Below are 17329 nucleotides of genomic sequence, written 5' to 3'. Positions count from 1 at the left end.
CTCCTGGCCAGATGATATTCTGATCCTAGATACCCAAGTATCTGTGCTGAACGACTTTGTTCAGATGCTCTTTGAGAGAGAAGAGTATTAAAACAGCTTTGAACACCTGTTGGGTTTTGAATGTCCTTGAAGTATTCCTAGTTGTGTTTTGGCAGGCTGAAAGGTACTGGGCGGTGTCTGCCTTTTGCAGTGTCACTGTCCTGGGTTTAGCAGTAGCAGTCAGTTTTTCTCCTTCTTGGTAGCTGGTGCAGTGCTGTCTTTTGACTTTCAGCCTGGGAACAGGGCTGATAATACCAATGTTTTCAGTTGTTGCTAAGTAATGTTTACCCTGACCAAGGACTTTGTGAGGCTCATGATCTGCCAGGGAGGAGGGGAAGCCGGGAGGAAGCAGAGACAGGACACCTGACCCAAGCTAGCCAAAGAGGTATTCCATACCACAGCACGTCGTGCCTGGGGAGGTAACTGGGAGTTACCCAGAAGGACACATGGTCTTTTGGGTTGCACTCGTGTTTTGGCAGGTGGTATCGTATTCTCTTCCCTTGATATTTTCTCTTATCGCTGTTGTTGTTGGTGGTAGCGGTGGTGATTTGTGTTGTACATTGGTTGCTGGACTGTTCTTGTCTCAACCCGTGGGAGTTGCATTCTTTCAATTCTCGTCCCCATCCCTCTGGGAGCAGGGAAGGGGACAGCCCCTGGGGGGGGCGGACGTGGGCCTCGACTGCTTCCAGCCCGGCACCACTCACTGGGAGTGAGTGAATAAGCTGTCTGGCAGGGTTTAAACCCCAACAGTCACAAACGCCATGGTCCTGCCCACTTGGCAGTATCGTTCAATATTTGCAGTGGATGGTCTTGCTTTGTGGATTTTGCAGAAATTACAGTCAAAGAGAATACTGGGGGATATGGGAAGAAATTACCAGCAGTGTCCTGTGGAAAAGGAGTTTTTTAATATTAAATTATTTCCAAGCCTTTTTTTTTTTTTTTTCTTCTTTCAAAAGGGAGTTGGTGAGAAATTATTTAGTGCAGTTATCTGTCCTGCTGTCCTTCTAGGTAACTTGATTTCCTATATGAGAGTACCTTGTTATGCCTACTTTTCTAATATAAATAGAGAGTTTATTTATGCCCAATTTGCTAGAGAAAGGAAAGGGAACCTTTCAGACTGTATGTCATTGGGAAGAAGCCTAGAGGGTAATTTAAGAGACTTCAAAAGGCTCGGGCTGTTTCCAGGTGGCAATAATGCACAGCGCTTGTGTGCTTCCCGTAGTGCCATCTGTGTTGTGCATGCTATTGTTTCATACTGGTGAAGGAAGCTTTATATTGCAGAAATACTAAAACTGACTATATAAAACTGTGTATTGCTTCCTAAATCTAGTTGTGGTGGACACTCATGGCTTGCTTGAAGCGTGTGTCCTTTGGCAGGGTGGGATCCTGAGCAGTTCATTTGACTGACATCATCACTTTCTAGTCTGAATTTCTGAAGTCATTTGGAATTGCAAAAGGCCTTAAGAAAGGTGGTCTTGGAAAAAGTCTTTAGTACTAAATAAGCTGCACTTGGTTTCAGTGACACTAGCTGGGGATGGTTATTTGTGGCAGATAAGGGATGAAGAAGGGTAGCCTCTGTTCCGATAAGCAAGCCCTAAGTTACTTGTTGACTGAAGTTCTGGGTGTCACTGGTTTGAACAATCAAGTGATTTCTCTTAAGGTCAACATTATCAGGTTGGTTATTTAAGGTAAAATTAAAAGCAGTGAGGTTAAGTTGATATGTAATCCTGTAGCTGAGAGGTCAGTATGTATGTATTTGTCCAAATCAGGATTCCAAACAGTCTGGTCTGAAATGACTTGAGAATAAGCCTTTCTGTGCTGAGCCAATATGTAGGAGAGTATATTTAAATATGATGCCTAGTGTTTCCTCAAGTTTTGTGTAGATACTCGTACCCTGAAAGTAGGGAAGTCGGTTTTCCTTTTTTCAGGAAGGTTTGATTTTTATTAAGAGGTAGATTCAGATGAATCAGTAACTGTGGCAGAAAGGGACACTGCACAACTTCACAGGAATATCTGAGTAAAAATTATTTTAAATCAACTCCTGTTGCTGCCTCTGCTTCTTGTTACTTGATTTTTCTGTTCTTCATGTTGCTGCTTTGTTTATACCTACTATTGGACAAGCTGCATCTTTTTTTGGTAACTACATCTCTAATAACTTTTCTATTTCATAGGAATCATTGCAATTGGTCAGATTAATGAAGCAATTGACCAAGGAAATCCTGAGAAAACTCTAGAAACCCTGCTGTTGCCCACAGCCAAGCTGCAAGATGTGAGACCAGTAAATGCAAGGCATTATCAGGATGTTCTGCACCACGCCAAAGCACAGAAATGCAAGGTTAGAGCTTTGACTGTTGCTGTTCGTGAGAACTGAAAGGCTAATTCTTTTCACTTACATACGTATTCCTGTCCTGTTGCTCTGATGTTTAGATTATTTAGATGTTTCTAAATAGATTAATGACAACAAACTACCACTAAGTAATTTCCACTATTATTCTGACTAGCAAAAAGGGGTCAGTTCTCAAGGTATTAATACTAAGGCATATTCTGTGTATGTGTCACTACTGACTTGATGTAACCTTGCTTATTTTTAATTCTACCAGGTTGCTGTAGCTATTATAAAATGTAGGCAGCAGTGGCCCTGATGTAGTTATGAATTTGTGCAAGGATCTAGTTGCTAGACTGTGTCAGGCAGGTAGTTATAATATGGATGGGAATTGAGATTTTTTTCAGAAAGCAGTCATAGTCATGCTGAAGGCCTCACAGTGTTCCTTAGCAGACCTCAGGTAAGTACTTTGAAGAGTCTCAGTTGCTTAAATCTCATGTTTCATAACAGTGAAGATTTGTACGTATTTCTGTTCTTGCTTTATCATGCAACAAGCTGACCATCTTGTATGTGCCTTCAGTTAAGCCTATCTGAGCAGGATATTGCTATCTGCTTCCCCAAAAGCAGTGCCCTGGTTAGCATCACAGCTCAGGGAAGCATAAACAAAGATCAGCCTAGCAGCTTGCAGGATGTGACTGACCACAGGATTAGCTTAAAGCTACTTGTACAGCACTTAAAATGTCCGGTGTTTGGAAAAGATGCTTAAAATTCACATAACACATTCGTAAAGTAATACGGTCAGCTGGAGGAAGTAACTGAACTTTGGCTTGTAAAAATATCTTCTAGCTACCTGGCCACTAGCGGTACATGCTGTGACACAGTGTGTTCCAGAAATCTACTGGCAGAGTTTTCAAAAGGCATTTGCACATCTCAATTTCTTGCTGGGATTCCCAGGCAAAGCCTGGTTTCAGTGAGCCCTGAATGCTAAGAAGCATCCTCCTTTTCCATGTGTGCTGAGGAGGGTTTGGTGCATGCTGACTGCTTTACCTGTCCTGCAAGGGTCAGGGCTGGTATTTGTGTGCAGAAAGTGTCTGTACATGTGGTGGCTCTGCAGTGCTGGCCTGGGATGTGCCAGACCCTTTGTGTATGCATAGTGAGCTGGGCTGTCCCCAGGCAGGGACCTATGGCCCACAGGTGCCCTCATGCCTGTACACAGCAGCCCTGCTTGGACTCACTCCCTGGGTGCAAACCTGGTGCCTGATCCCATCCCTTTGTGAATGTGCTGATAGGAAACAAATGGGTGTCTCCCAGTTTTGGAACAAAAATTGTGCAATCTCTTTAAAATCTTCTTGTTCAAAAATTGTTGATGTTCCTAGAGACTTCCACTGGCCTTTCTTTCCTGAGGTATTTTGTTTTTGCAGCCCTTTGATAGCTATGTAAAATCCTCTGTAAACAGAAGCATTGCTCCTGTTTAGGAAGAGAGCAAGACAGTCTACTGTATGTGCTCCCAAAATAAATACTCAGATGCATTGATCTGGCTTGCTTTCTATGTTGGTCCATCACAAGGACATTACTACCCTTTAGGTAAAGATATGAATTAGACTGAACTTTCCTTTAAAAAATAAAAAATCCAAACAGAATTGAAAAGATACAGTGTCTAAATCTGGCTAGTCCCAAATTTTTCTGAGCCCTGTTTATAAAGCAGATCTGCCTTTAATTGTATTTTGCATGTTTAAAGAGTGAGCGATAGTAAAAGGCAATATTTGATTTACAAGGATCAGATAGATCTCTCTGTGAACTTCCTGTGTTCCCCAGTGTCTGGAAAGACATACGGGTCAAACCTGCCTGCTTTATTCTAGCCAGCCTGCTGTCACATCCCTGTAGCTGTGGTTGCTTTGGAGAAGTAGAGTCTGCATCAAAATCTCTCAATACCCTTTACAGGTCTTAATCTCAGATCTCACCTCTTTGTTCCTTGCTTGAAACTGAAAATGCAAACCTGGAATTTGTTTGTTCCTGTAATCTTAAACCACAGCATGTAGCAGTTCCCAACACCATTTCAAACCAAGAGTATTCAGGTTCCAGTGAAGAGAAACCCTGTGTTTAGGGAGGGTATTATTGATGGCTCAAAAGTTAAACAGATGTGTCAAACTCTGAAATGGTTCTTGTGTTATTTTATTTCTTGAGCCATAGACATACAGATTTTGCAGCTAGGTTAATGGCTTCTTCTATTTACAATAGTTTTATAACATCTGGATTATTTTAGTTACCTTTAAAATCTGTTCTTACGCGTGTTGATGGAATGCTATGATTAAAACTAACTTAAATTAGAAGCCAGAAGAAATTGAAGAGGGGAAGTCTTATCAGGCTTCAAATTCCTTGAAGACGTTTTCTAGTGCAAATTATTTTATTTAACTAAAGATTTTTACAATGCTATAATCAAACAGATGTAAAACATTTTTTCACATTCCTGTCTTACATGCTGTAGTTACAAACGCCAACCATTGAGTTCATTTTGCAGGAACTTATGCAGCTTTTGAATTTCTGTAAATGTAAAAGCTGACCCTTTACATTGTTAACATGGACAATAAATCATAACTAGTTTCAGTATTTGTAACACTGTAGGTATTTCCTGTGAGGATGTGGAAATAGAGAATGCTACGAAACAGCTTCCCTGTTTTGCTTACCAAGCAAGAATAAAAACTGCCTGAATTAACACTGATAAGGGTTAGCTCCCAGCAATCCTCCTGGGCTAAAGGAGTGCAGGCGCTGACGAAGTGGAAGAACCAGTCTCCTGTGCAAAGCTGGTTAAGCAGAATCACAGGAGATTCTGCCTTTGGAAGTGTCAGGCTGCTTCTCTACAGCTGTAGATTTACTGCTTATTGAACCCACATGGACTCTGGTTCTTTATTTCCAGCATCCAGGGCAGTATTTTTTCTTGGCCATGTGACAGGGAGGTCCTGCAAAGCTCAACAGCTCCCATGCACGTAGAAAGTGCTTTTAATGTTCCCATTTCCACTGGGCCAAAAACTTATCCACATCACTGATCCTGCAGTAACTGTGGGCCGGGAGCTAATTTGAAGTATTTGGAAATCATGAATGGGCCTAAAGTGCTGTTTGAACATTGATCCCTCTTCTGGTGTTCAGAGGTTGTGGTGACTGATATTCTGTTTTCCTCTCTGTGGCCCTGAAACTGATCTTCTCAGAAGGAAATGGAGGGGTGGCGGTGTATTTTAGGGCTGGAAAAGTATATTTCTGAAGATATTCCTTGTGTGGCTTGTGGAAGGAAGTAAATTTTTATTGAGATTGTGTTCCTTAACACTTTTTAATTTTTTAAGTTTAATTGTTGCACCTGAGGTTTGTTGCTGCCTGGGTTAATACTATACAAAATCGTAATTCCAATAGTATAAATATAGAACTAAATTCATTTCTCCCTGGCTATTTTAACCATTGTTAGATAAATATTGGATTGATTTCTAATTTTCGACATCAGAAAATAAAGGAAAGGGTCAAGACAACTGTTTAAACTGCTAAGGCATAAAGCAATTAGATAAAAAGAATACAGTCTATCTGTTTTGTAATAGTAATAGTTGATGTGATGGATAATAAGGATAATATTGCTTGGCACAAAGCAAATAGCAAAGATGGTAAGGATCAACAGACTGACTTTAACATACCAGAACCATTCATGAGTCTTGAGAGTTTGTATAATTGAGACATAGCAGAAAATTATAGTTGCAAGAGGTATTAAAAAGCCAAAGATAGCTAAAGAAACATAGTAGTAGAACTGGAAGGAAGATACTGTTTCACAGGCATTGTGCACATCATGGCAGGTATAAATGTCCAGTTGTTTCACATAATAGCTCTGTTGCATTATGCAAAGTGGCAGCATGTACAGGAAGACAATGGCCCATACAGCAGCGCAGACTGTGATGGCATAGACACGTTTTGGCAGATTCTTGTAGGTGAACGGATGAACAATGGCCACATAGCGGCTGATGCTGATGCACATGAGCAGCAGAATGGAGCAGTACATGTTGCCATAAAACACTGCTGTGGCAGTTCGACACATCATTTCCCCAAATATCCAGTTGTTCCCGTTGATGTGGTACGCTATTTTGAAGGGCAGCATGATGCAGAAGAGCAGATCTGAAACGGCCAAGTTTGTGTAGAGGATGGCAGTGCACACAGACCGGATTCTGAAGAGCAGCATCCACAAAATGATGGCATTAGATGGTACACCCAATAAAACAGCACTGAGGTAGATGGTGGGTATTAGCTTGGTACTCAGAGAACTAGTCAGATACTCCAGTGTGGTGTTGTTCACTGTTGCTAAAGTGGAGTCATTTGACTTTTTTGAAGAGCATTTGTGTTCTTTGATATGAATGGTCGTTGTTTCGCCTTCTATAGCATACGGAGGGATGTAATCATAGTCTCTTGCTGAAATTCCACGGAAAGTCTTGATAAGTGACACAGTTTTAATTGCAGAGCCATTTAGTGAAAATTCTGAAGCTTAAAAAAAAAACAAACAAAAAAAACCCAAACCCGTTGTTAAAAAGACCAAACTATTTGATTAGCAATACGGTTCGCCTTCAGGAATGGAGAACGATAAACATCTCTTGTGAAAAACAGTATATGTTTAGATTTGGTGGCATTCTCCTTTGCTGGGTGTTCATGTCAAATGAACCAAAGGACAGTCTTCACTGATTTTTGTCATCTCACACCCAACCTTGAAAATTTAGAATGAATTTAGTGTTAGGTGTAGCTTTTTGCATTTTTCATGTTTTCAGCAACCTTGGGCAGGGGGTGGAGGGAAGGGGGGAATCAGACATCTGGGCGATCTCTATCACCTCTAGAGGGTTTTTTCCAGTAGAAACAATGTTGGAAACTCATTATATAAGCAGCAGCCTTGGTCTAGGCTTGATCAGAATTTCCAAAGCAAACAGCAGTACTCTCCTTGTCACTTCATGGATGAAATCCATGACTGAAAAGATGCAAAAAGCTATCATGTCTAACACAGTCTGAAAGTTTCAATTTAGAAAATTGAAACAACCCTCAATATTTTTGGTGTCACATATCAAATTAACGTTGTTATTCAGTTTCTGACTAAAGTAAACCAGATCTTTTCATCTGTGTGTGAGAATGGGGAGTTCATCCTGAGAACAAAAAACAAATGCTTGGACTTGTATTTTCAGTGTGTAAATATCATTAGCATGTGGGCAAGGTCAATGATGCCACTCTTATTAATGCCTGTTCCTCAGTCTTTAGTAGAGACCTTTGTAGGGACACCGACATTTCCAAATGAAGCACAAACATGTACAAAATACTTTTCTAAAACCACATCTTGTGAAATAGGCTTTGCAGAATTAACAGCTGTGTAATTAATTTTGTCATTTAAAAATTTACTTAGATGTGTTTAACGCTAAAAGACTTGTGTAAATCTTAGAGCATGCATCTTGAAACCGAAATTCAAGAGTGGACTGAAGTTTGGATGAAAACCTAAGTGTTTTTCTTTTATTTTTCCATACTGGAATAAAATATGGAAAACAGTTTTATCGGTGCTCACTAAAAGATTTATGGTAGAATATTCTGAAATTATAATTAGTAAATTGCTCCTCTTTTAGTAATTTTCTGGATCTTTAATCCATGAAATGAATTCTAATCACTCTTTTAAAGACCTATATGTGCATGCATGTGCATACATATATATTGTATATATGAAAACCACCTTTAAAAAATAAGCATGGTTTGAAAAAAAATTTAATTCTAGTAAGGAAAAAAATTTAATTCTAGTAAGAAAAAAATTACTATTTGGTAATTTGCTTTGGCTATTTTTGTCACACAAGTTATTTGAGCATTTCCTTCTAATAGCACCATCTGTGAAGGCGTAATTCTGTTGAATTTTCAAAGCAGAAAGAACGACACTCTACAGGTTTAAGTTTGTCATATCACTACAGAAATACTATAGAGAAGATGTGTCTTCAGTTAGCACAGAAAGTTCCTTAAATAAAATTTAATGTAGAAAGTGACTGGGAGGAGGTAAGGTGTCACTGAAATGGAAGGATAAAAATCTGCCTGAAGTGAGACTTCCTAGAGTATAGTTTTCTGTAATGATGTATGTACAGCTCATTTAAGCTGTCAAAGCACCAGCATTATCAAAAAGCCCATGCTATTGACTTAAAATATGGAATAGACTCACCTGTTGTGAAAAGACTGGAGATAAGAGAGAGCAGTCCAGTGAAAACCAGTATCTTCATTGTAGTACATGAAATCCAGCTAGCCAAACAACAATGCTGACCTAGTTCATCTCGAAGTGTTTTGTTTCTCGAGGGGACCTTTTTCCCCTCTGTAAGGGGCTAAAGAATGATTGATCTGTCCTCCAGAAGCATTCTGTAGGCATGAGGTTTATAGCAAGCAGCTAGCTTGTTCTTTGTCTGCTACAGCAAAAGGGTGTGACGTATCCATCTATGCACACATGACTCAGTTTCAGCCCCTGCCCAACACAGAGATAAAATTGTTTTATAGCAGCAGTTTAACTCCTAATTCACCACAAGCCCAGAGCTGACATGGGGGGGTTCTACTGGAATTTGCACATACAGATATATGGGGTAAAAAGGTGTTTCTGGAAAAAAATTAAAGGGTGTGTTTAGTAAATCCTCAAGGGTCCCATCCACAGACTGAAATTGCTGAACTCTGTAGCCTTCTCAAGGAAGCAGTCAGGCTTGAAGAGGAGTGCAGTGATCCCAGTTTAGCAAACGCAAAGGTGATAGCAAGCCACATATACAAACATGCCTTAAGAAAACTATGATCTGCTCTGCCTTCTGCTTCCCTACCCACTGTTAACTGTCTGTGCTCCTGCAGTCTGGCTGCCGGCTCCACTGAGACAGTTCCCACCCCTCCAAGCCTGCAGCCTCTAAAACCTTTCCCCTTTTTTCATCTGCTGTTTTGTTGCTCTCTTCCTTTTTCCGTCTGGCTTGTTTTGTTTTGTTTTGTTTTCTTTCTTGAATGCCAAATAACAATGGCTATCTTCAGCAGGAAAAAAATAAACCCAAGTCTTGGTCTGGCTTCCAAGCTAGCAGCGAGGCTCGGCGTAAGCTGTACTTGGCTCCAGAGCAGTATTTGCATCTGTTCTTTTAGTTAGTGTGTGAAAGCTGGATACAAGATAAGGAATTATTTTCAATTTTTCAGTCCCTTTCTCAAAATTATCAGCTGTAGTTTGTGAATTTAGTATATACTCTGTCAAGTGTTAACTCCAGCTTTCCTGTTGGAAAAACTTGTGGTGTGTGTTCGCTGTCATGAGATTGCCTAACACTGTTTGATTTTATTTAGATATTCTGCTACCTTGTTTACACATATGATGCAGACTCCAAGAATCTGCCTTCAGGGCTTTTTGCCTCTGTCTTTGTAGTTTCTGTGGATAACAAATTTCTTGGATATTTGGCCTGGAGTTGGGCACAAAACAAGGGGATATTCTTTGCAAAGTTGGTTCTCTGTCCACTCTGTTTAGCTTGAGAGTTTCTGGGGGCTTTTTTTAATAAAATATTTGTGTGAAATAGTCCTAGATCTTTATCAAATCAGTACTTTCCTGTTTCTGTCATCATTAGCCTATTACAGACCTGGCACTCCTATTTCCTCTTTAGAAGGATTCCCACACTCCACATGGCCCTTCCCCATCCCCTCCCACCCCTCCACCACACCTCACCCCCCTCTCCACCATTAGATTTTAAAGGCCACTTTAGCTCTGAAATCCTGTTTTCTCAGCTGAAGCATTGGCTAACCTGTGAACATGGGCAGCCAGAGCAGGGTTGGCAAGCAGGAATGCTGAGCCCACTTCCTACACCTTCTATTTTAACTTGAATTTAATGCCATGTACTGTCAGTCTGTAGGAAGAGTGAGACCTGCTCTACTGCTTAATTCCTGAAGCATTTGCCACGTGAGCTAGGTTATCATTACTAATCCTGAGCTGTCCTATGTCAGTTCGTGCTGTTATTTCCTAGCACAATGTGTACTCAGGTGTACACGCGGATCCCTTCCAAATAAAGTATTCTGAAAGAAAGCCAACTTCCTGGAGTCTTCTTCTCTGTGCTCTTTATGCTGCTGTCACAGTGCTGCTTGATAATGTGTGGTTTCATTTGACAGTCAGATTACTTTGCCTTTGTATCATAGAAATAAAAATGTTTCTATCTTAACTCGAGTTTTTTATTGATTTTTAGCAGGATGGCGTCTTTTATACATGGAAACTGTCAGAGATTTCTATTTGAACAGGAGTTTATTGAAGTCGGCAAATAGAATATGAATGTGGTTTATTGCTGATTTTAAGCAGCCAAATTCATTTAGTGTCCAAGAGCTTTGAAAGCGGAGAGCTGTATGAGTAGGTTCAGATAACTTTTGTTATAATTCATTTTTTTCAAGGCTTTTCTCTATTGTATTTTTTAGGAATCCCAAGATGAATCAGCACTTCTGTGGCTGGATGAAATACAAAAAGGAATCAGTGATGGCAATAATAATATAAAAGAGGCAGCAATCTGTAAGCATTACCCTGCATCTTCATTGTTTTCTTAGTCTTGAAAAACTGAAATTGTATTTCACTTTTTCCACATCAGGGAAGTGTGGTAGCCATTTAAATACATCAAAAGAAATGAATGCATTCTCTTTGTCATACTGAAAATTTGGGTGACTTGGATCTTCAGCAGTGGTGTTGGTTTTATACAAAGTGGTAATCCTTGAGGCTTGGCTAATAATTCAGTGGATTTGGTTATATAGGTTAACATCATGACTAAGATTTTTACTGTCAGTGTATCTTCATAAAGCTAGTGAAATGGAAAGATATATGAATAAGAAAGGATATACTGTTCAGGATCTTATTTTGCTTATACAAGTCTAATATCCTGAGGCATGTTGTAAGACCAAATTCTTACATATTTGCAACTTTGTTTATTCCAATTTTATTATAATGCCTTTTTTAATTGCTAACAAACAAGAAATAGGAATATAACAACTTTAAAATGGTGTAGAAAAAGCCCTCAGGCTTTTTGAAGTGCATAATCTTCCAATCTGTAAGGAGGAGGAAATCTGTAGCAAAAATGTGGAGGCTTGTACTGGATGTGCTCAAGACCTTCTGTCAAAGTTTAGATTTAATACAATAATTTTAGAGACCTATTCATAATATGAAATACACTTTGGCACTTAATGTCGAAGCCAGTGTAGCTAGGTGTATGGGGCACCCTGAAGAACATGACGGGGTCCCAGTTTTTTCCTGCCTTGGGCCAGCACAGCGCAGCTGAGACTGATCGCTTGGCATTGGGTATTGGTTCACATTCTGCTTGACTTGACTTTGGATGAGTCAGTGTCGCCTTCTTTTGCACCCTAAGAGCTTGTGAATACAACTGCTGAAGTCGGTGCATTCCTGCAGCACTGCATTCAGCTTTTGTTAGTGCAGTGCAGCAGCGTAATGTTTACTTATAGGCAGGCTACGTCAGTAGTTAGTGTTTGGGAAGTTGTGGGTGGAAGAAAACAAACATGGCTAGCTATGATGATAAAATCCTCTATTCCTGCTACAGAAACACTGCATGTAGTGTTGCTGTTACTTTAGAATTGATTTGATTGGCCAGTACAGTCTTAATGATGTAATGACTGTAATCAGATACACTGAATGATAGACTCATAGAACAGTTAGGGTTGGAAAGGACCTTAACATCATCAAGTTCCAACCCCCCTGCCATGGGCAGGGACACCTCACACTAAAGTATTTTCATAGATCACACATCTGCAGTGAAAAGTGCCTCACTTGTGTGTTCTGAGATGGAGTCAGACTCACAAACATTGTCCCAAATGAACTTTTATACTCAAGAGCACTGGTACTTTCTCTTGTGGACAAAACCGGTGTTCAATCAATGCCGTCCAGAGGCATGAGGAATTATCTGAGCACAAAGAAGGGAAGAAAATGCACAGCTTGTAAACAGGTGTAAGTTAAAGCTAAAGAGCAACTTGAAAACATTCTGATTTGTGTCCACTGGTGTAAAAGCATTGTAAAAGCTCATAAATGGCCTGTAAGAATTAGCACAGGATTATCCAAATACGAATACCAGACAATGTTGCTAATGATAGAATCATAGAATCATGGAACAGTTAGGGTTGGAAAGGACCTTAAGATCATCTAGTTCTTTCTTATATCTGATCTAAACTTCCCCTGTTTATGTTCTAACCTGTTACCCCTTGTCCTGTCGCTACAGTCCCTAACTGTATGGATGGAGTAGTCCATCCCCAGCATCCCTAGCCCCCCTTCAGATAGGCCACTACTCCATCTACTAGCTAGTTTTGCTGTAAAATCTTTTAATTTAATCCATGTTTCACAGCTTTTCACAATCAAGTATGATCAGTAGAACTGTTGTAACGAGTCACTTGTGGAAATAGCTACTAATGTCCTGTACTCTGCCCTCTAGGTTGAAAGGAAGCAGTGTCAGCACAGCACATTCTTCAGAAGAGCTCTAAGGTTTTGGAGCTAAAATCCATGATTTAAAATTTCCCCACGGCACAGAACCTGATACTTCGTATAACAAACACTTCCTGTCTCAGGAAGTTAGCATGTGTGTTCACGTAGTCTAAACTTAAAGTTCAGCTTGATCACAACTTGGGAATGAACTTTCGCTTTGATCTATCTCAGAGACACTATTTTTGAAAGGCACTCCCCACATCCCACTCCAAAACTTTTGCAACATAGTGAGATATTTTTTAGTCAGAACAAAGTGTATTTTTGAGATTGCTGCAGTAATGACAATAAAATCAGCAGTAAACTAAAAGAAGGTATTGGCAGCTGTACTGAAGCAGTCTTGATTCCTTCCAAACTAATTTTTATGACTTCTGTAAATCCTAAATACTACAGTGTTAAAATTTTAAAAGGTTTTTACAGACTGTCTTCCCTTTCACTAAAGGATTTTCTCTTGAATTCATTTAGGAAGATGCGTTCAGTAAATGCTGGTGGACTCCCTAACTCTTTGTGTTGCTGTGTGGTTTGCACCACCTTGCTTCACTCCTTGAACTAATTCAACTATTGTACTCCTTATCTAAGTGGAAGGCAAAATGAGATTGGCAAAATATCAGCTGTATAGATTTTGGGAATAGACACCAATTCCAGCCTTAGTCTTGCACAGGAAGTCTGTCTGTCAAAACAGGATTTGTCATAAAAGGGTCTCAGTTATGGGAAAAAGCCAATATTTGGCCCTTTTGAGATTTTGGCCTTATCGCCCCAGACAACTGTGTCTGTCTATATCATAGCTGTTTGAAAGGACGGGTGTCAAAAAAAGCCCTTCACAGTGTTGATCTGGTACTGGCATCCCAGCTGCTGCAGGAGCAGACTGGAGTCTGCAGTTCTGCAGCTGAGGGTGGCTAAGCTCTGTTTATCTTATAGTTTTACAGGGTTTACATGGCCCTCCTTTAAAGCAACATCTGCAGTATTAATTGTTAGCACTTCAGTGGAAAGAAATAATTTCTATTGAATTCTTTTTGCCCTATAGACATATTTTATCTTTTTTCCTTCAAAAACAGAGGCATAATTAATTAAAGGATTAAGAAAAAGCCAGGCAGCAGGGGACCTCGAGAAACAACTATTAGCTAGGTTGTGTGCTGTTCTGTCTTCAGAACAGCTTCCAGCACCCGTAACTACAGGATGAAAAAGAGGAAGAAAAGCATTCAAATACAGGTGACCAGAGTTAATGAGGCACATAGGACTCATTATGAGTAGGGCTGAGCCCCCAGAACCACCTAGGCCAGCAGCAGCAAGCTGGTAATCCATGACTTCCCAGTTTTTCCTGCTTCCTCACTGCTGAAGTCGAATGCCTGGGCATCACAAGACCACAACTGTGGTATAAAGCGTTCTCCAGTCTCATGTATGCTTGGCAGGTGTTTGTTTCAAAGCACAGAAATATATCGGGATCCTGTCTTGTAGGAATCCAGACAGTGGTGGTGCTGTGTTAGCTTTTTCTCAGCTGGCTGTGAGAGTATTTGGAGATTGATCTGTTACTGTCTAGCCAAATCTACCCATTTCACCTTTGTCAAACTAACCACAAGGAAAAACTTTCTTTTGCTGAAATGCTCCCCTGCTAGCTAAGTCTCATGCTGTGCCTCCTGTGTGTAGGCTTCTGATACTGACTCACCTTTTGGGTCTGCTCTGTGTAGGCAGAGCAATTAAGCACATGGAGGGATCTTTTTTGTATTAATCTGGATATACACAAGATAAGGAGAAGCGTTTGGTATTGCAGTGTGAAGTGCAGCTGTGGGATGCAAAGGTAGTCAGGTTCACTTAGGTCAGTATATAAGGTAGATATTCTGGCTATATGTCTAATCACTTGTTTTTCTGTGCATGGATCTTGAGTTTAGATGTGAGGGAACACCATTAAAGACTTGAGCAACAGTTTCTAAAGCCGTGTATACCTCTAGTGTGTAAGGCACTTTGAAGTGGCATTTTCTACCACACGATGTCAGGTGTGGTGGTATCAGCTCCTTTGGTGATGGTGGGACCTGTACAAAGCAAAGGACACTTACGAGGTCCTGAAAAAGTGTGTGTAACATCGTATAACTTTGAAAATGCTTCATAGCATCACCTTTCAGGGCACTTTTGTGCCCTGAAAGCAAGAGCTGCATTTATGCCAAACTCAAAGGCATGCATTTGCTGCATCAGCTTTAAACAAGCTCCCAAGGGGTGAGGACAAAAAAGGATCCTGACTAGGATGCTTAGTGTTTAAAGACTTTGCTCAAGGCAATCAGTTTTTATTCCTGTTTTCCATGGTAAAAGTGAGCATTAAGGTTTACAGCTTATAACTTAATGACTTCAGGTTTCTCTAGAAGTCTCCAAAATGATCAGCAGATGATGGTCTTTCTGTTAGGGCAGACTAAGTGCAGGGGTACGGGTACCTACCATCCCCAACCTCTGCTCTGGTATCATCTGGTGTGTCACTTGATGGGGGGGAGCAGCTATGCCCTCAGATCATTCTCTGTTGTGCTGCATCCCAGCATGGGTGGAGTGCACTCTTTCTACCTAACAAGCTTGCTGCTCTCCAGAATACTTGTCCTTACAAGCATGAACGATGCTGCAATGGGTGAAGCACTGAATTACTGAGTCTGTTATTCTGCCTGTGTGTGCCAACATTAGAAGTCCATTATCAAGGTTGCTGGAGGCTAGAGCTGTGGGTGCATAAACCACTTAATTTTCTGTCATTATTTTACCCTAGTGGCTGTTGGAACATCAGTGATTAATAAGAGCTTGGAGAAGGGTGATTCACAGCCAATCCTGATGATACTACAGTCCAAGTTTGGATTAAGACTGATTCCCGAGTGTGCTGAAACCTACTTCAGGAAACTCTCTGAAGCCAAGAATCTGAAAGCTATAGAAGGTAAAAAACTTCCTGAATAGCACAGTTCCATGCATCTGTATTACTGAGACAACAGGAAAACCAGTACAGAAGTCTTACCTAAAATCACTGTAAACTGAGGAAGGCAGTTGCTGGTTTTAAATCTTTTGAGAAGTGTTATACTTGCCCAAGAGCTTTTTATGAGATGCTGCACAGTTGTGCGTGTCATCCAGACCACAGTACATGCTGATGAATGAGTCTAGCTTTTTCTAGAGTCTAGCTATTACTTTCTAGAATCTCAAACTTGCCTCTGAGTGAATTTATGACAGCTTCCTGACTGTCAATAGACTAGTCCATACCCTCAGAAAACCATGTCATTTTCCGATGTTGGGTGAGTTTTTTTTGGTTGGTTTGGGGGGGGTATGTTGTTTGTTTATTGTTGGGGGTTTTGTTGGTTTAGTTTGGTGTTGTTTTGTTTGCATTTTTTTTTTTGTTGTTGTTTGTTTTCTGATTTGTTTGGTTGGTTGGTTTGGTTTGTTTTCTGGTAGTAGGTGCAGAGAAGCATTAGGCTGCACAATTCAGCCTTACAGGTTTCTGTAAAGAGCAAGGCACTCTGTGCCAGAGTGTCCGTAGTCCACTTATGGTCCCTAGGCATTGCCAGAGCAGCAGGTATCAGCAAAAGCTGGGCTAGAACCTGCCCATAGCAGGATGATGGGATGTTCTGTCATGTTAGAATTGCAAGCTGGTCATAGCTAACGTAGCCAAGATTAGCTAACAACTAAGAGGAAAAGATACTGTCAATGTAGTACACTTTCTTAGAGTAGGTGGACATATTTCATCCTGCAGCATGGGTATAAGAGAGCATTTTGCACAGCTGTCCTTCTCAGCTTTACCTTGGGGCCTTTTGTCCATGAGGAAATGAGGCTTTTCCTGTCTGTCAGGATACAGCCTTGTTTACTGAAGCATTAAACAAGACAATGTGGATTTAGAAAATGTCCCATGTGAGGTAGTTGTCAATAAAGCCAGCATCTGGCCAGAAGACAAGAACAACATTTTTTTATAAACAGTCTCAGTTCCACTTATGTGAGTGTTGATGGAAGATACACTGCATGCTGCTTCAGAAGCAAGCACTGATTCAGTGTGTTGGGGAAGCTGGCAGAGGACCCGCGCTACATCACAGCTGTATCATTCTAAAAGAATGATCCTGATCCACCTAACAGAATATTTTGAAAACATCCTTACTAGAAAATGGCCCAAGTACCTTTGCATGTAAAATGGCTTTGTAACAAACACAGAGATGACAAATGAGTAGAAAGAGCTGTAAAGTAACAGCGCAGCAGGGCACAGATGTGTACTAATGGTACATATTGCTCTTAGATTCTAATGAAAGTCCATGGATTAAACTGGTAATGAAAAACATGTATGATTACTACTACAATGTGGAAACTGAGGAAGGCACCTGTGATGCCCCCAAAGGAGTTGTACCAAAAACTTCATGGTTATCTGGTGAAGAAATTCAGGTAGGTGGCTGAAATGTTTGCTTTTATTGCAAATGCAGCATAAGCATTTGAGAGAGATAGCAAAATATGTGACTATCAAGGATTGAGGCTGTGCTGGGTGAGAC

At 40.5% G+C, this 17329-nt stretch overlaps 2 protein-coding genes and 1 long non-coding RNA gene across 7 annotated transcripts in view; 1 reads left to right on the top strand and 2 right to left on the bottom strand.

Moving 5' to 3' along the window:
• Nucleotides 1-17329, bottom strand: part of LOC134160439 (uncharacterized) — a 456110-nt gene that overhangs the window by 246641 nt on the left and 192140 nt on the right. The gene's annotated exons all lie outside the window — the stretch shown is intronic.
• Nucleotides 1-17329, top strand: part of IQGAP2 (IQ motif containing GTPase activating protein 2) — a 124990-nt gene that overhangs the window by 82537 nt on the left and 25124 nt on the right. For all 4 annotated transcript variants that reach the window (XM_062612366.1, XM_062612364.1, XM_062612365.1 and 1 more), the window contains 4 exons: nucleotides 2211-2374; nucleotides 10796-10886; nucleotides 15586-15747; nucleotides 17083-17225. In XM_062612366.1, the coding sequence (XP_062468350.1) occupies nucleotides 2211-2374; nucleotides 10796-10886; nucleotides 15586-15747; nucleotides 17083-17225 (560 nt within the window). The remainder of the gene's footprint in view (nucleotides 1-2210; nucleotides 2375-10795; nucleotides 10887-15585; nucleotides 15748-17082; nucleotides 17226-17329) is intronic.
• Nucleotides 4521-8922, bottom strand: F2RL2 (coagulation factor II thrombin receptor like 2). 2 transcript variants are annotated; one of them, XM_062612368.1, is made up of 2 exons: nucleotides 8559-8922; nucleotides 4521-6865 (listed from the first exon to the last, which is right to left on the bottom strand). In XM_062612368.1, the coding sequence occupies exons 1-2, from the start codon at nucleotides 8614-8616 to the stop codon at nucleotides 5784-5786; spliced, it is 1140 nt and encodes a 379-aa protein (XP_062468352.1). In that variant the 5' UTR covers nucleotides 8617-8922; the 3' UTR covers nucleotides 4521-5783. The 2 variants fall into 2 exon arrangements, with proteins under 2 accessions (XP_062468352.1, XP_062468351.1); XM_062612367.1 differs by having other exon boundaries at nucleotides 4521-6871; nucleotides 8559-8915.

This window comes from Pezoporus occidentalis, unplaced genomic scaffold (assembly GCF_034315485.1).
Source record: "Pezoporus occidentalis ecotype Australia unplaced genomic scaffold, CSIRO_AGI_Poc_V1 ctg16, whole genome shotgun sequence".
Lineage (NCBI taxonomy): Eukaryota > Metazoa > Chordata > Aves > Psittaciformes > Psittacidae > Pezoporus > Pezoporus occidentalis.
The sequence above is the reverse complement of the archived record's forward strand: the minus strand, read 5'-3'. Positions and strand labels throughout refer to the sequence as shown.

Bases quoted from the DNA above. Each gene is read 5' to 3' on its own strand.
- F2RL2 (XM_062612367.1), bottom strand. From the start codon at position 8,616: ATGAAGATACTGGTTTTCACTGGACTGCTCTCTCTTATCTCCAGTCTT. The intron at 6,872-8,558 runs GTGAGTCTATTC...TTTTTTTTTAAG, and splicing joins CTCCAGTCTTTTCACAACAG to CTTCAGAATTTTCACTAAAT.